Source organism: Biomphalaria glabrata, chromosome 17 (genome assembly GCF_947242115.1).
Source record: "Biomphalaria glabrata chromosome 17, xgBioGlab47.1, whole genome shotgun sequence".
Classification (NCBI taxonomy): domain Eukaryota; kingdom Metazoa; phylum Mollusca; class Gastropoda; family Planorbidae; genus Biomphalaria; species Biomphalaria glabrata.
The window spans coordinates 25,732,523-25,754,714 of NC_074727.1; the positions used below are offsets into that span (position 1 = coordinate 25,732,523).

Sequence of the window (22,192 nt, forward strand, 5' to 3'; positions counted from 1 at the left end):
CACTAGCCAGATCCACTCCTGTTAAACCTAAATCTACTAAAATTAATACAACAGCCTCACTAAACAAACCTACTAAAGAAGTAATACCAAAATACCTTAAAACCTTAGTTATAAATTTTCAAAGCATTAGGAACAAAACAGCAGACTTAGAAATTTTATTAGAATGTGAGAAACCAGACATAATTGCAGGAACAGAAACTTGGCTGCATCCTGAAATTTATAATGCAGAAATTTTCAATAGTAATTATGAAATTTTTAGAAAAGATAGGGCTGATAATCATGGAGGAGTTCTTTTAGCAATAAAAAACACTCTTATAGCAGAAGAAATTACCTTACCTAACTCAAAAAATGTAGAATCAACATTTTGTAAAATTAATACCACCTCAACATCCCTAATAATAGGCAGCATTTACAGACCACCAAATTCTAGTTTAGAATACATGCAGGAACTATGTAATCAGATTACTACACTTAAAGAGACAAATAAAAATGCAGTTTTTTGGATTATGGGTGATTTCAACCTACCTGATATAAATTGGAAAACACTAACCATAGATAAACACCAAAACCTTAAGGACATAAATGAGCTTTTCATAGCAACTTTACACAACCTAAGTTTAGATCAAATCATTAAAAAGCCAACTAGATTAAACAACACATTAGATCTCTTCTTAACCAACAGACCTGGATTAGGAGTTGATTATGAAATTATCCCTGGTCTATCAGACCATGAGATCATAAAAATACACAGTCAGATAAAAGCAGTAGCCAATACAAAACCCAAAAGAAAAATCTTACTCTGGAATAAATGTAACCTAACACAACTACACCAAGCTGCACTAAACTTTCAACAAACATTCTTATTAGAAAAAGACATTAACCAACCAGTCGATGACCTCTGGAATTTCATTAAAAACCATCTTGAAAGCATAATAGAAAACCATATACCAACTAAATACACATCAAACAAAATAAATAAATGCTGGTTTAATAATAGACTAAAGAAGCTTTGTAAACAGAAGGAAAACCTCTATAGAAAATTTAAAGAAACTAATGCAGAAAGAGTTTACAAAAAGTATATAAAAATTAAACACTTAACCCAAAAAGTAAGCAGACAGCTGCAGAGTGAATACATAAACAATGTAATATCTAAAGATAACAACAAAAACCTATGGTCATACATTAAGTCTAAGAAAATGGAAACAACAGGCGTAGCGCCATTAAAAGATGAACATAACATAATACATAATGATAATGAAACTAAAGCAAACATTCTAAACAAATACTTTGCATCAGCATTCTCAGCCCCAGGAGACAAAGACATATTACTGAATTTGAACCAAGTAGACAACATAGAAGATATAGTAGTACAAGAAAATGGAATTCAAAAACTATTAGCCAACACCAAACCAAATAAAGCTTCTGGACCTGATGGTATTCCAGCTAGATTACTCAAAGAACTAAGTAATGAGCTAGCCCCAGTGTTCAAAATACTCTTTCAGGCTTCACTTAACCAGGGCAGAGTACCAAAGGACTGGAAAGAAGCTAATGTCACCCCCCTATTTAAAAAAGGAGAAAAATCTGACCCAGGGAACTACAGACCAGTATCACTTACCAGCATCACATGTAAAATCCTAGAACACATAATATGTAGCAACATCATAAACCACTTAGACAAACATAATGTCCTCACACCATACCAACATGGCTTTAGGAAATATAGATCATGTGAAACACAACTAATAGGACTAATTGATGATTTTTCAAAAGGTTTAGATAATAGTGAACAAATAGATGCTATCTTACTAGATTTTTCTAAGGCTTTTGACAAAGTTCACCACCATAGTTTGCTTAAAAAATTAAAATATTTCGGCATTAATGGTCCACTGCATCAGTGGATTAAAGACTTTCTGATAGGGAGAGAACAAACTGTAATAATAAATGGCTCTAAATCAACACCGATAACAGTAAACTCAGGTGTACCTCAAGGTACAGTCTTGGGTCCACTACTATTTTTAATTTACATAAATGATTTACCAAATTGCATTAGTTCAGGAACAAAAGTCAGATTATTTGCAGACGATTGCATAATATATAGAACAATAAAAACAACACAAGACACAGATATTTTACAAAGAGAATTAGATGAATTACAGAAATGGGAATCAAATTGGAGCATGTCTTTCCACCCAGAAAAATGTCAGTTGTTAAGAGTAACAAAAAAACTAAAACAAATTAATTCCACTTATCTTATTCATGGCAAACCAGTATCACAGACTAAAAACGCAAAATACCTAGGTGTTATAATAAATGAAAAACTATCATGGAATCCACATATTGATGAAACTACAAAAAAATCAAACAAAGCATTAGGATTTATTAAAAGAAATTTCTATAAATCAAATAAGAACATAAAACTAAAATGTTACTTAACCTTGGTTAGGCCAATAATAGAATATGCATCCTCCGTTTGGGACCCCTCAACTCAAGAAAACATTAAGAAACTGGAACAGACACAAAATAGAGCAGTGAGATTCATAACAAACGAATATTCACATTTGACTAGAGTAACACCTTTAGTAAAATCACTAAATTTAGAAAGCCTTCAGGACAGAAGGCTCAAAAGTAAAGTAGCAATCATACATAAAACACTGAACCATAATCTTCAAATACAAAAACAAAATTTAATAAAATACTCTGAAAGACACAAAGATAAAGGCACATTCCTCGTCCCATATGCTAGGACAAATTTGTACAAATACTCCTTCTTCCCTAGTGCTATTAGAGCATGGAATGGGTTGCCTGAGCTAGCCAGGAAAACCAGTGACTTGGCAGAATTTAAGTCATTGGTTAATATGCATGACTAAATGCATGACGCGTAGGACGTAATCATCTTCTTTTTTGAAGTAACGTCTGTATTATATAAGATAAGATAAGATAAAGAAACCCAAAAACTATAGATGAAATAACAGAGATAATGAGAGTATACAAAAATGCCTATCCAAATAAACTATTTTCTGAAAGGGATAAGAGCAAAATAGATTTAATAGGATACACCAAAGAAAATGTTGATAGAAGTAGAAATAGAAGCAGATCAAATAGTGGAAATAGAAAATATAGTGAAATAACCTGTTTTAAATGTCAAGGAAAAGGTCATATAGCAGCTAACTGTAGAAGAGGGAATAGTAGGTCTGGAAGTAGAAATAGATACAATGAACAAAATAACAGTAGATATAGGAGTAGAGATAGGAATGACAGGGGAAATCATAGAAATAGGAGTTACAGTAGGGAATACAAAAATAAAGGTACAGATAGGGTATATTTCATAGAAGGAAATAGGAACAATTTTGCAGTGTACCCAGGGTTTGTAGATAGAATTCCGGTTTTTAATCAGGGATTCAGGTTGTAACACTTTGGCAGTAAAAACTAAATTTGTCAAACCTCATTGGTATAAAGGGTTTACTAGGAAAGTAGAATTAGCAGATGGCACCGTAAGGGAATTTAAAGCTATAAGGGTATACATTGAAACTCCATTTTTCACTGGTTATTGTGATGGCATTGCAATACCAGAAATGAGATATGATATGTTAGTAGGAAACATAAAAGGAGTTAAAGAATGTTCAAGAAAAGAATTAGAAGACTGGCAAAACAAATACAAAAACATAAGACAAAATCATGAAAACATAGAAACACAAAATATAACAAATATGGTAATAACAAGATCAATGGATAAACAAGATGTGAAACAGGAAAATACAATAAATGTAATAAGTAATGATGAAGAAAAAGAAACCAGTAATGTAATACAAATAGAAAATACAGATATTAAGGAAAGAGAGATAGAAAATGAAACACAAAATAGTCTGAAAACACAAATATCTCAAAGTGAAAAAGAAACAACACCCACATTTGCATTAGAACAAATGAATGACAATATTATTGGGAAAATATATTCAAGAATATCAGATAAAAACAATAATAATCCAATGGAGAAATTTTGTATAGAGAATAAAATATTGTTTAGACAAACAAGTAATGATAAAAAAAAAATAAAACAACTTGTCTTACCACAGAAATATTGGAAAGATGTTTTAATCATGACACATGATAATAATTTAGCAGCACATAGGGGAGTAAAGAAATGTTATAGGAATTTGTCAAAACAAGTATTTTGGCCCAAAATGAAAGCAACAATCAATAAATACATAAACTCATGTGACATATGTCAAAAGAGATCTAACAAAAGCTTAGTGAATAAAGCACCCATTCAAGAAATGGATGAACCTACAGAACCATTTCAGAAAGTATCTATTGATTTAATAGGTCCTTTAATTCAAACTGAAAATAATAATAAATACATTCTAACAGTAATAGACATGTTTAGTAGATACCCAGAAGCAATCCCATTATCAAATACAAGTGCAGAAAATATCATTAATGCCATAACTCAAAAAGTAATTACAAGACATGGCATACCTAAAATTATATTGAGTGATCAGGGATCTCAGTTTAAGTCAGAACAATTTAAGAAATGGACTAAACAATATAATATAAAACACATATACTCTTCAGTTTACCACCCAGAGAGTAACGGTTTATGTGAACGGTATGGTGGTTCACTAAAAAGATCACTAACAAAAATAATTCAGAATAATCAGAACAAATGGGATCATCACATTAACTATGTACTATTTGCTCATAGAAACAACATCCATGAAGCAACACAATTTTCACCATATGAAATAATACATGGAAGAAAACCTAGAGATGAATTAGATGTTTTTAAAGAAAATCTAATAGACAATGAGAATAAATTAAATAATGACAGTGAAACAACAATCACAATAGAATTGAAAGAAATATGGACTCAAGCATATAACAACAATAAGAAGTACAAACAAAGTGCTCATGAGAATATAAATAAGAAAAGACAATTGAAAACACTAGAAGTAGGAAACAATGTATTAATATTAATAAATGACCTGAAAAATAAAATTGGTAAACAATGGAAAGGTCCATTTAAGGTGATAAAACAAATTAGTGATGTGAATTATCAAATTGAAATAAATGGGAAAATTAAAACATATCACATAAATAATTTGAAACTGTATCATGATAGAGAAGATGAGTTGATACAAAACATTCAGGAGGAAATAGAAAATACATTTTCAGAAAGAGAAGAATGCTTGATGATAATAACAAATGAAAATCACAATGAAAATGATATTAAGGAAATACCTGTAATAGAAACAAAAGAGAATCAAACTTGGCAAAAGATTAATCTTAATAATTTAACTAAGGAAAAGTCAAAAGATATAACTAAAATAATACAGAGAATACAAAGAAATTTTTTCCAGCATACCAGGAAAAACAAATATTATTAAACATGACATTAAAGTAACAGACCCAAAACCTATCAAGCTTAAGCCATATAGAATACCGCTACATTTACAAGACAAAGTAAAAAAAGAAATAGACAATTTACTAGAATCAGGTATAATTGAATCATCAACATCTCCTTATGCTTCACCAATTGTGATAGCCAAAAAGAAAAATGGAGATATACGGTTATGTATTGATTATAGGAAACTTAACAACATCACAGAATTTGACCCATATCCAATGCCAAATATAGAGGATATTTTACATAAATTAAATGGAGCAAAATTTTTTACTAAATGGGATTTAACTAAAGGTTATTGGCAAATACCTTTAACAGAAAATGCAAAACCTTACACAGCATTTGTAACACCATATGGTATTTTTCAATGGAATTATATGAGTTTTGGATTAGTAAATGCACCTGCCACATTTAATAGAATGATGAACATGATAATTGGAAACAAAGAAAATGTTATTTGTTATTTGGATGACATATGTATTTTTAATAATAGTTGGGAGGAACATTTGGTGGATGTAAAAGAAGTGTTCAAAATAATAAAAGAAAGTGGACTTACAATTCAGGCAGAAAAAGTAGAAATAGGATTGGAGGAAATAATTTTTCTAGGACATAAAGTAAATAACAACATGATTAGCCCTATTGAAGATAACATAAAGAAAGTACTTAATATTGAAATACCTACAACAAAAAGACAAATTAAAAGCATATTAGGAATAGTAAATTATTACAGAAAGTTTATAAAGAACTTAGCAGAAATAGTGAATCAATTAAATGAATTACTTAAAAAAGGAAAACCTCAAAAAGTAGTCTGTAATGAGAAATGTGTGAAAGCTATTGACAGAATTAAAGATGTTTTTAGTCATGAATTAATATTAAGACTACCCGATAAAGATAAAATACTTTATGTCACAACTAATGCATCTGGTAGTGCTATTGGTGGTTGTCTAATGCAGAACTATGATAACTTACATCCTATATTATATGTAAGTAGAAAATTATCAGAGGCAGAGAAAAAATATAGTGTCATTGAACGAGAAGCATTAGCTGTAATATGGGTAATTACTAAGCTAGAGAGTTATTTAATAGGAAGGAAATTCATATTATTAACTGATCATAAACCTATTCAGTATATACAGCAAAAGAGCATGAAAAACAGTCGTGTTTATAGATGGTTCTTAGCACTACAGGAATATAAATTTGAAGTGAAAGCTATTAGTGGATCTGTGAATATTGTAGCTGATCTATTATCTAGAATGACATTGAAATGAAATAATTTTGTAAATAAACTATGATTATATTGATTATGTAATATATATTAATATATTGGCACAATTTATATGTTATGGAAAAGGGAGATAAGTAAATTTGATGTTAAGCATTTGAAAGTAAGTATGGATATTTTTTTTTGTGTGAATCATTTCATATATCATTGACGAAAGTTAGTTCTATGGAAAAGGGTGAGTATAAAAGAAAAATGGACAAAAGCGTATAAAAGGGTAGTAAGGAAAAACTTATTGAATGTGGAAATAAAGTCTATAATTGTTTTTGAAATATTGTATTTTATCAGATTACTGCCAGTGAAGAACATTTGTGAGTGTATGACGTGCCCATAAGATGCCACATTTTCTTTCATGATGAACTGTGTGCTAATGAAGATGATTCTGGAATGTTATGAACATTGACATGAATATGAGGAACTGTCAAGCCAAGATGAAGATGTCAAGATTTTATGTTTGTTGTCTTCCCCTTAAATTGAAAATGCCCTTGTAAGACTTGACAGTAGTGGAAAAATATTGACATATTTTTTTTTCAAGGGGGGGGAGGAATCTGTTAGACACCTTATTTATAGTTTAGTTATTTAGCGACGCACCATAGAAGACGCATATTGAACGGGACTAGTGACGTTTGGGATATGTTGGGTTAGAGACCGGAAAATCAGTTAGCGATATAATATTCCAGGGTAACGACGTGTTTAGTGACAGAGACTTCTACTGTGGCCTTTTATTAGAATAAATCTATGTGAAGTTGTTCATCAGTGTTGACTACATCTCTTCACTAGTTAAAACAGATGTTTATTGTTTATCTGGCTTGTTCAACTACACGGAATACACCCGAACAATTACACCCAAACGCTTGCAGAGTAATTGCGTTGAAATTCAACAGTCATCCATAGTTGACCTCAAGACAGTCTGAACAAGCAACATCACAGCTCTCAGCACCTCGTCAACTCTTTAGTTGGTCAAGCAAGACTCATGCAATGATCTTTCCTGCTACTGACAGAAGTGTAATGCCTAGATAGTGGAGCAGTTAGACTTGTCACCCTTTATGTATAGGGATATGATTATTGGCATCTCAAAGGTTAAGTGGAACAACACACTTATCCCAGCATAGAGCGAACAAGTCTATTAGCCTTTTAGTTAAGGCAACACCTCCCAATTTAAATATTTCATCAGAGCCAGGTATTTTGTGTTTTTTGAGTTAATGATTTGCAGTTTCAATCTCCTAAAATGTTGGTGAGTCATTGAGTTCCTCTCTCATAATTTTCTGAGCAATATTTGCCAGCGAATACATACTTTTTGTCACTCAACAGCAAGCTATTGTGTTCTGTCCAGCGATTTAGTGTATCTGCCTTGATAAGTAGAAATGTGGAACAATTAGAACATTTTAGCAGCACCGTAGTCTGGCAAGATGGGCCATAGGCACATCAAAGCAACTCCTAGAAAGAGTGTCACCAGTGTCAGCATGTCCCTGGATGTTTATGGACAGCCACCATTTTTTTTCCAGGACCTTTGTCTGCAGTGTGACAAGAAACTTAATGGAGATATTTGACTGCACCATCATTAGGGTTTGCAAGAACAAAGGGATAGCATATAGTTAAACTTTTTCTTTGGCAAACCAGTCTCTTTTGGGTTTACTGCAGTACCCTATGACTTGTTTTTAGCTGGCTCCAGTTACTGGATCATAATCCTGGGTCTTTCTGAGATCAGCCTCAATATTCCTCTGAATTGCTTTATCAAAATTTAGCTTTCTTGCCCCAGAAAAGCCATTTTTCTTGATCATCTTGATGGTGATGTTTAGTTTCGTCTGAACAAGATGATAGTCCGTGTAACAGTTGGTGCTCTGCATCAGAGATACCTTTCTAAGATGTAGGTAACTGTGTTTTCATCTTATGTCTTTCTATGAGTCTTATTGGAGATGGTACATTTGTACTCGTTACTTTATAACTTGTAATTTAGATTGTAAGTGAAATTAAAAACAGCAAAGAAAGTGGTGTATGTAAATAATTCATTTACAGATTCTTGCTGGCTGATTGAATAAAATAACTATTCTTATCTGTCTAAAATCATTCAAAATATTTGAAAAGATGTTATAAATGTAATTATTCAATAAAAACTCACCAATTTCTTCACGAAAATGATAAGCGGCTATGGCAATGCCAACAACTACAACAAATAAACACAGAGATGTAGTTAGCCAGCTAGATACAGAGGTAGAGTTTTGTGCGGGTCTAAAAAGAAAAAAGGTAAGCATAAAATTATTATATTTATAGAAAAAAGGATGGAAAAAAGTAAATGAAATTTGTTCAATTTTTTTTTTAAATAACAGGCGTATAAGTACGCTATCCACTGTAATGGAAATTGGCTATAAAATTACATAGAATTAATTATATAATTTAGCTTAGTCATAGATGTCATCTTTTACAAAATAATAACTTAATACTTATGGCATCAATAGATTTATTTCCTAAGATATTGACTATAAATATTTTTAATACATTTTAACCAAAACTAAAGCCTACCAGTCCATAATCCCTAAACCATACTGTTTCAGAGGGCCATGCCCTCACTTTTCTTAATAGCATTCTTAGCTCTAAATTTAATAAAGTTCAAGATTTTTATTTTCAACAAAATTTTCACTTTCCATTGAAGTGAAAACATTCTTAATAAAATTCTGAGAATAAAACTAACATCAATCAACTTTATTCTTATTCGAAGCCTATTTATTCCATATTTCAAGGATTTTTTTTCCCTAAAACTTCATCAACTCAATGAGGGCAGACATATCTAAACATAGGTACAGTGGCACACCACTATTTTTGTAATTACTGAAAAGTCGGTACAGCAGTCTGGTGGAGGTAAACCATAGAGTACATTGTGTTTTTAAATGACTCCAAATCAACACCAATAACAATAAACTCAGGTGTCCCTCAATAAAGCCTTATGTCCACTATAGATTACTGTTTCTAATTGACTATATATAACCTACCGAATTGCACTATTTCAAAAAACAAAAGTTTAACTATTTGCAGACAATTGCAGAATATATCTAAAAAATAATATTTTAAAAAAAACACACTATAATGGAATTTTACTAAGAGAATTAGATGAACTACAGGGACAGAATATAATTGGAACATGGGTATCCCGACAAAATAGCGCGAACAAAATAGCGCTGAAAAAATATATTTCAGTCATTTTGCAAGAAATACTTTAGATATCGTAAAATATGAATGGAGCCAATATTTTTGTTTTGTTTTATTGTTAACATTATTTTTCCTTCATTTTGCAGGAGATATCTTAAAACATAATTATACAAACAGTAAGGAAAAGTTATAATAAGCTTAATTTAATCATTTCAAAATATATCATTTATTTACATTCCAAAAGTGTACTTTGAAAACAGACAAATATACTTGTCAGATTTATACACACACACAAACCCACAAATTTTCACAAAGTTAAATTGTAGGGAATATTACGTAGAAATTCCATCACTGCTTAAACGGGGTCACCACATTTGCAAAATCCTATTTTTAGCAAGTTATGCATTTTAAACATTGGTAAAAAGGGGAAGGATATAAAATGTAAAGTACTCTCGTTCTCTGTAAATATGGCATACTTTCAGATCTATTAAAATTGAAAAAGATAAGAGTCATTAACAAAAAATGCTGCCCAGGACATTAAATTACTAATAATCCAGTACTTTTATACACATCATATAGTTCGTGCTATTTTGTCTTGCGCTATTTTGTCGGGAAATTTCATGCTATTTTGTCTGCGCTATTTTGTCGGGTCACCTGAACATGTCTTTCCATCCAGAAAAATGTCAATTCATAACATAGAAAACTACAGAAGAAATACAAGTTGGTCACACTAAAAATCATAAAATACGTAGGTGTTATAAATGAAAAATTAACAAGGAATCCTCAAGCTGAAAAAATAACTTTTTTGAAGAATTCATATCATTTAGATTTATTTAGAGAAATCTTTATAAAATAAACAAGAATATTAAACGTATATGCTATTTGGTTAGGCCAATATTAGAATATGTGTCCTCTGTTTAGGATCCCTTGTTAAAGAATACATAAAGAAACTAGAGTAGGTGCAAAATAGAGCCATACATTAAAACAAAAATGAATATTCACATATGAAATGAATAACATTATTAGTATAATCACTAAACTTGACTTTCAGGATAGAAGATTTCCAAAAAGAAGCCTAACATGAGAAAACATGATGGATGTAATAATCTTCTTTGTTGAAGTCTTATGATTAAGTAAATCTAGAATATTGAAAAAATTTCCAGCATTAAGAAATGTGTCACATATTTCTATTTGAGAGTTCACACTACAAATTTTTTTGTCTCAAAGTAATGTAACATCAGCAGGTTCGGAGGTGCCTCTATTGTAATACATTGAAGAAATACAGTGCTAAATACTATTCTTTAAGAGTTTAATATTTTCAAGATCAATTCAATGAGATCATAGCTCCAGTGATTTACAAAATTCACATAAAACATAAATTACTTGTTCAAATAATAAAATACTGGAATAGCTTGGATGATCAAAAATATTAATGTTAAACAAAGCACAAAACTTTTATGTCAAAAGACTTAATTAGTCAGACACTACACTGCTTCACTTCAGTATAGAAAGTTTATTTTGTATAAATTTCAAGGCCACCTATGTCAATGTTGAGCATTAAACTACATGAGTTGTTATGTCATCATTACACAAGAAAGATGCTGTTTAGTACTATATTATTGTGTACAATCCAAATTATTTCAATCTAAAAGTAATTCTTACGTTGTCTTACTCTTCTGCTGTGGTGCACCACTTGGCTTTGGTTGACTGCTAGCTTTACTCTCACTCTTTTTTGTATGTGACTCTTCTTTGAGCTTTTTCTTATCAGTTCCATTCTGCTTGATTTTCTCTTTACCAGCATGCTTTGTTTTCAATTGAAATGCAACTGAAATTATTTTTTTTACTTAGTTGAAAAAATGACAGAGTATTGACGAACTATATATTAGGGGTGCACCGGATAGTCGCTCCGGCTCCGGCCGAATATCCGGCCTTTTTTACTATCCGGTGCTATTCGGCTCCGGTCAGATATCACTACCGGATAGTAAACCGGATAGTAAAAAATACACCTATTTAATATGCATAAAGTGGACCTCGTGCCATTAATGCCTGTTGTAGAATGTATTAATGTTTATATTAAAACAAAATAATGTGCTTAAAAATAGAGCCATTATGAACATGCACCAAACATCGTTTATTATAAAGACAAGGCGTGTTAATAACTTAATATAAATAGAAATGAAACTTTACATCATAAATGCGCTTTACATACAGAGCAGCAATGGCTGACACTTTTTTCAATTTATCTTGACCTTTGAGTAGGTTAGTTAACATGTTAAAATGCTACATTCCTTGACTACGTCATGCTTACCAGAAGTCTGTCTAGCTGTGCGGGTATATCTCCAGAGGTAGAGATGAACAACTCCCACCCCTTTTATTTCTTTAGTCCATCACATTGAGTTTTTTTTATAGGCAGTTGACCACAAGTTAAATACGATGGACATAGGTTTAATGTCAGCGTATTGACACTCTCTAGAGGTCACACCTTTCGAGGGAACTGAGTTTGTTTATTTAGTAGTTAATCTTTATTACGGGGGCTGGACTACCATAGCCACACCTCTAAGGTAACCAGGTATAATTCCAGATGAACAACTCCCTCCCCCTTTTATTTGTTTAGTCCATCACACTGAGTTCATTGATTGACAGTGACCACAAGTCAGATACGATGGACATAAGCACTCTCTAGAGGTCACACGAGGGAACTATGTTTGTTTACTTAGTAGTTAATCCTAGTGGGGGGTGGGGGCTGGACTTCAAGCCAAACATCTACACGGGTATCCGGACAAAGAGTTTGCTTATTACGAGAAAAATCTTAATCACGTGGTTGGGCTAGAGGCCACACCTTTTCAAGTGTGCCGAGTTACTTGAACATAAATCTCAATTAGTAAGCTGGACTAAAGATCACACGCACCTAAACGAGTGACCTTTAGCTACACAGAACACAAACCGCGAGATTATATAGCCCAGTAAGCCAGTAACTAATTATTTTGTAGAAGACACGACCAGTGCTATCTTTATAAATGGAGAGCTAAACACCCCCTACTCTTTATTTTATTTCTTTGGTCCTTGAGACCCAATTTATTGATAGACATTGACCATTTTTAAACCAGAATGAAAAAACACAACGTGCTAACAAAGGATATTACACTGTCAATAAATATTATGGTTAAATAATTTTTCTAACGTGTTAACTTGAATATTACTCCTGCAGTTAAGTGTCTTGATTTGATAACGATATTCTTAATAATTTGTAACAGTCAATTAACTCCTTGTTATTACTAATTTTTTTTACTTAAGATGCGTACTTAGCCACTGTGTATCAGGCTAGGACGACTTTTACACACCTGACATCCATAGGCTTACTATGGTTCTCTTTTGTATCAGTTACTGAAACCACGAATAAAATAATTAATAAGTAATAATTAAGGAAGATGTTTCTAACATACGTTCTTTGCACAATAAAATAAAACAAAGATGTGCAACCCTTGACCTCTAACTAGTGGACGGGTATAATTTATCTATATGCTTGACTGACCATGCCAATGTGTTATCTTTTTTGACTGACACCCAACTCAATTGCGTGCGTATGCTCAAGGAAAAAACAATGCTTGATGGTTAACACAAACAACTATACACACTACACTAGGACTACATGTCTAGGCTCACTAGGTATATCTGACCAGGCTGTTAGTCTGAAATTCATGAACACATACATCCAACCACTATACAAGGCAGATTGCACTTTACTTATGAGATATACATTAGTAACTAGTTAAATATATACTAACATTATTTACAATGACCTTCCTACACACATCCTTTACAGTTGGTGGCATCGTACATACACAGAGACACACTCATGCTATACAGATTTTTAGAAATACTGTTAAGCTTGAATAAATCAATCAGTAACAGAGTTTAAAACAATAGGGTATATAAAAGGAAAAAAAAATAAAACCAACCAATATAGGTATGTTATTTAACAGTTTCGTAAAATGTTCAGCAACACAAGCTATTAACAAGACACTTAGGTATCCGGCTCCGGCCGAATATCAAATTTTACTATCCGGTCATATCCGGCCCCGGCCGGATATCAAAAAGTACTATCCGGTGCACCCCTACTATATATATATATATTCTTTTTATATTCGGAAAACAAAATTCTAGCATAATAAATCACTGTATATGTATAAATAAATAAAACTTCTAGAACTATAATTAAATAATTAGTATACCTTTATCTTTTGTCCCTGGCTTAGGTTTCTTGCTACTTTTACTAGTCATATTAAACAGTTTTTTTTTTCTTTTTTTATCTGAATAGAATATAGTGTATAAATAAAGAGGTTATGCTTAGAAGAATATTATATTTAAAAATTAAGATCTAACATAAACAATATATTGTGTTTATCACTCATTAACACTTTAGACAGTGCCTTTTACGACAAAGGAAGAAGCTGAAACATTTAAAACAAGAAAAACATAAAAATACTTTTTTTTTTTTAATTTATACGAAGTGTATGCCAAATATTGAAATAATTGATCTGAAAAACTTGAGGCGTTCACCTTCAATGAGAAGTTTTACCAAATCAACAACAATAAATCTGTACCATTAGCCATTTAGAAATGTTTTTTACCAATTGTTTTTGTTTTTGTAATGGCTTCTTTTTATTTTGAGTAAACCAATCTTGAATTGGAATGCTAATGATCTATATCAAGAGTTTTTAAGGTTTCAACAGCAGGTGAGCTTTTGTTTCAAAGGACCGTTAGCTGGTGCCGATAGCAAACAAAAAGCCAGATGGCTGGGAATGTGGATAGGTCAACAGGGCCGAGAAGTTTACAAAACTCTAAATATTACTGATAGTGAAGAGGGAGATCCACAATTTCTATTAAAGAAAATAGAAGACTACATAAGGCCAAGACAAAATAAAAGAGTGTCTAGATTTAGAGCACATCAGAGAAAGCAGGAAGAAGGAGAAAGTTTTGATAACTTTGTGAAAGACCTAAAGCTTCTCATTATGGGCTGTGAGTATGACAATCCAGATGATATGCTTATTGATTTGATTATTAGTGGAGTCATACACGAAAAGGTACAGTTAAGACTACTTGACCAGGGACAGAAGTTGACCCTTAGGAAGGCTATAGAAATTGGACAACAATATGAGATGTCACAAAGCCAAGTGAAAATGTTTAGGGGCCAAGAAGTTCTAGCAATCAAAAGACAGTCACACAATGTACTCAAGGAGAAGTCTAAAGACAACTCAGATAAATTATGTAGTAAATGCAGCAAGAACCACGAAAAGGGAAAATGTCCAGCAATAGGAACCACATGCAATTTCTGCAAGAAGAAAAACCACTGGTTTCAAATGTGCTGAAAAAGACGCAACATCAATCTGGTAGAAGATGACAGACACAGTGATGAAAATGTTGTACCTCTTAGTACTGCAAGTAGCCAGTATAAAAAGGGTAATATTGAGAACATCAATGTCGTTGAAGACAAGTGGACTGTAAAACTAGTAGTGCATGGCAAGACATTAACATTCTTGTCAAGTCAGAGTTTGAAAAGCTCAAAGACAAAGTAAAACTTGCTTATTCAGCAAAGTCACTCAAGTCTTACTCTAATCATGTTATTAAGACTTTAGGAGCAGTGGTGCTACCTTTGAAAAATAATATCCAAGAGGTGAAAGCAAGGTTTGAGGTAGTAGACATTAACCAAGAGAACATTTTGAGTGGTGACACAGCAGAATGTTTAGGACTACTACAACGGATAGACATCATAAAATCCAAGGCAGAAGACGAGTTACAAAGAGAATTTCCTGAAATGCTGAAAACAACTGGAACACTGCCAGGAGAATACAAGATTCAGTTACAGGAAAATGCTAAAGGAGTTATCCATCCACCACGTCGCTTAGCAGCATCGCTACGCAATAAAGTGGAAGAAAAACTTAAAGAAATGCAAGCTGATGGATTTACTACTCCAGTACATGAACCTACTAAATGGGTTAGCTCCATGGTTGTTTCGTTCAGGAATGACAAAGTGAGAATATGTATTGATCCAAAAGATCTCAATAAAGCAATGAGATGAAAACTATTGAAGATGTGATCACTAATATTCCAGATTTAAAGATATTCTCAGTTCTCGATGCTAAGTCAGGGTTTATGCAAATAAAGCTTGAAAGAGAATCTTCTTTTTTCACAACTTTCAACACACCTCTGGGAAGATATAGATGGTCACGATTACCTTTTGGAATCAAATCAGCGCTAGAAATTTACCAAAGAATAATGGATGAAATGCTTCAAGGTATTGAAGGAGCATATGTCATCATAGATGACATTCTAGTAGCTGGTAGAGATGTTGAGCATCATGATCACACTTTGAAACAAGTCATGAAAAGAGCAACGGAGTACAATCTAAAGCTGAACTATGACAAGTGCAAGATAAGGCAGAACAGAGTACCTTATATAGGCCATATCTTTAGAACAAGATCCAGCAAAGATAAAGGCAATTATTGACATGCCAGCTCCTCAAGACAAAGATGAAATCAGAAGATTTCTAGGTTTATTCAGTACCTAGCAAAATTTATTCCTAATCTAAGTCAAGCAGATGCTCCTATACGAAAGCTTCTAAAAGATGATGTAGAATTTCAATGGAATCATAAACAAAACAAGAGTTTTGAAGAATTGAAACATCTTTGTACAAACCCTCCAGTTTTGGCATATTATGATGTCAACAAAAACGTAGAGATAGAATGTGATGCAAGTAAAGATGGACTGGGAGCAGTATTACTCCAGGAAGGTCGTATAATTGCATATGCATCAAGAGCTCTCACAGAAGGAGAAACAAGATATGCTCAAATTGAGAAGGAAATGCTTTCAATTGTGTATAGTACAAGCAAATTTCACTGCTACATATTTGGAAAGAAGTAACAGTTTATAATGATCACAAACCTCTGGAGCAAATCTTCAAGAAACTTCTATTGCAGACCTGCCTACCAAAAAAAGTCCAAATGCGTAAGGCTGATGGTCAAAATGCGTATTTTGGCACCAGAATGCGTAACACTTACGCGATCCACTATTTTGTCATATATATATATATATATATATATATAATATATATATATAATATTAGATCTCGATGTCATGATTAGATCTACAATCTAAATCTAGATCAATACGACAATACAATAGAGATGATATCTAGACTAGATCTGGATCTATGTCTATTCTATATAATTTATAATGAATATAATCTACTAATCTACTCTAGATCTGGGCTCAAGTGTTACCGATGCCGTGGATCTATTCCTGTATAACAAGTTATCTAGATTCTAGATCTAGAATCCAGATCTAGATCTAGACTTGATATCTACAATGTCACTCAATGTGTTTTGAATCGATAGCACTTGGATATTTTTTTCTATACAAATGAATACGGGAATCAGGGATTCAACATAATTAATTTCTACTAATGAACTTACAAAAAAAAAAAAAAGTCGCGTTGGTCACCGTTTGTATCAGCTAACTGACGGTACCAACCTGGTACCAACCCGCCACTCCCTCACTCTTGCGTTCTTCATTTCTAGACTAAATCTAATTGCTATTAAGAACCAATCAACGTATAGATCTGGACACAATGTGTTCCCCCACCTTTTCTGTTACCCCCCCCCCCTCCAGCCCAACAGGACGGCTTAGCGTGACCTCCGTGACCGCTCGTAAGCTAGCCAAGAGAGGGGGAAAAAAAGGATACGAAATGCGTAACGCGACGGGTTAAATGCATATTTGCGTACTGACTGTCATTTTTGGGAGATTTTGCGTAACGAATACGCATTTTGCGTAACGGTAGGCAGGTCTGCTATTGTCAGCACCAATGAGAATACAGAAGATGTTAATAAGACTACAGTGGTATGATCTAAAAGTTTGTTACAGAAAAGGCAAGGAAATGTTTATCTCCGATACACTTTCTCGTGCACATCTACCAGATACTGATATACAGACATGTGAATTTACAGATGATTCAGTGCATACGATCTCTGTAAGTGATTCGAAATACAGTGAAATTCAAGACTGTACAAACAAAGAACTTTCAATGCTTCTGGAAGTAATTATGACTGGTTGGCCAGACACAAGAAGTGAGACTCCAATTAAAGTCAGGCCATATTGGGATTCAAGAGACCAGTTATCAACTTGGATGGTATTGTATTCAAAGGTCTGAGAATAGTCATGCCACCAAGCTTACGTAAATACATGTTAAATCTGATTCACAAGTCTCAGGAATAGTTAAGTGTAAGCAGAGAGCCAGAGAAGTCATGTATTGGCCAGGCATGAATGCAGACATTGAAATGACAGTTAGGGATTGTGGCAGGTGTGCTGAACATCAGAATCAAAATGTGTCAGAACCGCTAATACCTACCAAGACACCAGATCTCAAGGTGGTGAAGAGACACTTTGACTCCGAGAAACAGTCTCAGAAACATTATTATGATAAGAGGAAAGGAGTTAAGAGTCATAATCCACTACAAGATGGAACGGCAGTCAGAATGCAACTTAATTCTAAGTGGAACCCAGGAACAGTAGTTTCAAAACATTCTAAGCCTAGATCATATAATGTCAAAAGTGGAAATCAGGTCTACAGAAGAAACAGGAAACACATCAGAAAGTCGTCTGAGAAAGCAAATAGATTTGATAATAATAAATGACTTTCCAGATAACATCTCAGATTAGCCAGAACCACTAGGTCTAAAGAGTCGAAGATTACAAACTACACTAGAGATAGAGCCGCCAGTGCACACTGCTTTTTCTAACACTTCTAGACCACATGAACCTTACGTAACACGCTCAGGCAGAGTAGTTAACAAACCAAAGAGACTTGATTTGTGAATTGATTTTTTTTAGTTGACTAGTTTGTTAGTTATTCTGATAAATAGATTTTCTGAATTAAAGAAGAGAGATGTAACATATTGGTAATTGGTATTATATGTATGTACATTTGCACAATAGCATGTCAGTGCAACACCGTGAACACCGCTTGTGTTTAATAATAAATGGAGTTCCTAATATGTCTTCCCTCATAAACACTAGTTTGTTATTTGTGTAATACAAATATTCTACATTAATAATAACTTAACTATAAATAATTAAAATAATATAATTTATAAATATAATAATAGTAATACTTAGTATTTAGTCTAGATCTAGTATTTAATAAGTATGATAATAAGTATTATAAGACATAAGACGATGATAAGTCTAACAACTAGTACACAAAGAAGTAGAAAAAATCTAGAGTCTATATAAGTAATAAGTAGTATGCCACTATTATGATATTTATCATATTATAATTATGACTATAAGTAGTATAAGTTAGTATACTAATACTAAGTATAAGTCATAAGACAAGAATTAAGATAATAAGTATAATAAGATCTAATTAGAGTTAATTAGACTAATATGTAGTAGTCGACTAGATATAGATCTAATTCTAATCTAATGTAGAAAATTTACTAGATTATTAGATAAATTTCTCTATATAGAATCTAAATCAAGTTGAAGTTTCTTGAACAGTTTGACTCAAACTTTTTTGTTTACGTAGCAAAGAGAAAGAGGCAGTGTTTTTTAATAGACTAAACTAGAAAATCTAAACACCAAAAATAAAATAATCTAGACCCATTGGGATTTAGCTCGTCAATCCAGAGTATAACAAAGATAATATTACAGTAGATAAACATTTTGAAGAAGTAGAGATCTAAAATTATCTTATAAATGATTCTTTATAGATCTAAATGATGAAAATTAAAAAAATAAGTGAACTTTAATATCTATCTATCTATCTATCTATCTATCTATCTATGAAATTGGCTGTCATTTTGCGGTGTTTAGCTCGTTGGCATGTGCAAAGTAACTGATCTATGTATTTTTGTCAACTTTCATTGGAGATGACAAGCAGGCAGAGACACTGTGGACCGTCGAATCGTTGCAAATTTATAGATCTAGGTGATTAATTAAGATCCGAATATTCAAAGACGTGGATATCAGGGGCGGACTGGCTATATGGGCAAACGGGCAAATGCCCGGTGGGCCGGTACCAAATGGGCCGGTCTGGTTGCGACCAAAGAAAAAAAATTAAATGCAGACAACTTTTAAAAAAAGTGACAGCAGCAAGACACAAAGGCCCGAACACGTTTTCTTGTTGTTTTTTTTTATTTATTATTATTAGAATTAATTTTGTTTGAAATTCAACAAGAATAAAATTTAAGAATTACACTATACGTGTTATCATTTGTAAAACGTTAGACCGTACTTTCTGCTATGCACAAGCGGCATGGCCTTCAACACTACTTTGATGTCTTCGAGACTGTGTTTGGCCTGATCATTTTGCTGGTCGGCATGGGCCTTTCATGGCACTCCTATTTTTGTTTTGCTCCTTCCCTCACCCGTCTTTTGGTGGTTCCATTGAAAGTTAACGAAAAAGAGGGATGGGAGAGGTTAAGTTAGAAAACATTGATATAACGCGGCAAAAGGGAAGACAATTAGCTCTTTAACAAAACTTAATAGAAGTTACTTTAAACACATACACACAGCCGCGAAATAGCAAACCACCCAATTATTGTTTGTCAATTTGTTTGACTGAAAATTATTTTTTTCTTATTAGAAAAAAAGTTTTTGTTGTATTTTAGGCACACATTTGTAACTAAAGACCTAGGCATAAACTTCTTTCTTAGCCTTCCAAAATATAACTGTAATACTGTAGATTGGTGAACTTTTCGTTAATGTAAAATATTGTATAGTTATTTTTTCCTATGTATAAAAATATTTTTTACAAATATTTCATTTTTTTACTTGTGAATTTTAAAATATTTTCACTTGATTCATTGGCTTGCTCAATGTTTTTACCCCCATTATAGTCACCATTGCAAGTGTTTTGACTTTGGGTTTCACATTGATATTGCATGAGCCCCTTGAGACACTGTGTATTAGCGGCATGTTTGTTGGGGGCTTTCTTCCATCCCCTCAAGTGCAAAAGTCTTTGTGCTTAGGCACCTCAACAGGTGTTTTGTTTTGCTTCCCTACTGGCCCAATGTCCACCTGAGCAGCATTTAGAGGCTGAGAAGCTTTGCCCAAGTTTGTTGATCACAATTTTATTCCTACAGATTATTGCCAATTTATATTCTTTTAAAAATCTGATGTATATTCCATAGATAATCAACTTTAACATCTATATCCAATAAAAAGTGTGATCTGATTTTAGCTTACCTTAATTTATAGATAAGTTAAAGCTCTTACAATAGATACAAGCATGATGAAATTCATTCTATAAAAAAAATAATTCTTGTTATTTGACAGAAAACTATTCATTCTTTTTATTAGATCAAACATTGTTTTATTCCAGTTTCTCAATCTTTTGTATTATATTACTATATAAGTTGAATTTAAGTCTAATGCACTACTGAAGTACTATACAGTGAGTAGAGTGTTAAGAGATTCTAATTCAGATGTATATAGTGTTATTAATTTCCCTTTTCTAAAATACAGTTGACTCTTGTTAGTCTAACAGCTGTTGCAGTGCTGGATTACTGATCTCGAAAGCGGCAATAATTTTCCTATAAATTTGACAGCAGTTGATGTACATCATGGGAAAAGAATTACCAGCTTGTTGGCCACATTGAAAAAACTCAAGTCTAGTTTGACCATTATAATTTTTCAAAATATGAAAATAAATTGAAATTTGGCTAGAATGCTAGAAAATATTATCTTAAACAGACCATATGTCTTTAATTATTTCTGTGTTCATTCAAGAGTTAAATAAATTAGTTCTAAAGGCCTATCATTGGAACATTTTAAAGTCTAGTTAGATCATACATTGGATTAACCAGCATGGTTAAAATAATATTTTTAAATGATATTCTTGTTGTTCTTATTTATAAATTACAAAATCCTATTTCACATCTGTTGATGTTAGTTAATAGAAATGTTTGGTAGGCTAGTAAATAAAGTGTTTTTAATGACTTAAATAATTTCAATTGTTAAATATGTTAAAAATTTCACTAATAGATTACAAGAACTATAGTGAGGCATTTTAGGAAAAAAAAACATACTCTTAATATATGTATTTAAGAATATTTTTTATATGTATTTTCTTTAAATAGCAAAATAAAAATGAATGCCTCCTTTAGTAGATTTGATGAAAAGTCTCTGGCATCAGAATCTAATAGTGTACGAAAGATTTCATGATATAAATTTGTAACAAAAAATACTTTTTATTTATGTTTATATATTTATATACAATGTACAAAGTACTGTATTCTCATGGCAGATATTTCCTTTTTTTTTTTTTGCAATGTTTTACCATGACTACTAAGTGTGCAAACAAAACATTT

The 22,192-nt window shown here is 32.3% G+C and overlaps 1 protein-coding gene across 1 annotated transcript in view; it reads right to left on the reverse strand.

Moving 5' to 3' along the window:
* LOC106067756 (aspartyl/asparaginyl beta-hydroxylase-like) overlaps window positions 1-19,437 on the reverse strand; it is a 39,183-nt gene extending 19,746 nt beyond the window's left edge. Inside the window, exons 1-4 of the mRNA XM_056015573.1 lie at window positions 19,320-19,437; window positions 14,057-14,134; window positions 11,487-11,649; window positions 8,800-8,909 (exon numbers count right to left, since the gene is read on the reverse strand). Of these exons, the coding sequence (XP_055871548.1) occupies window positions 8,800-8,909; window positions 11,487-11,649; window positions 14,057-14,105 (322 nt within the window). The 5' untranslated portion in view covers window positions 14,106-14,134; window positions 19,320-19,437. The remainder of the gene's footprint in view (window positions 1-8,799; window positions 8,910-11,486; window positions 11,650-14,056; window positions 14,135-19,319) is intronic.
* Between the last annotated feature and the right edge of the window lie 2,755 nt (window positions 19,438-22,192).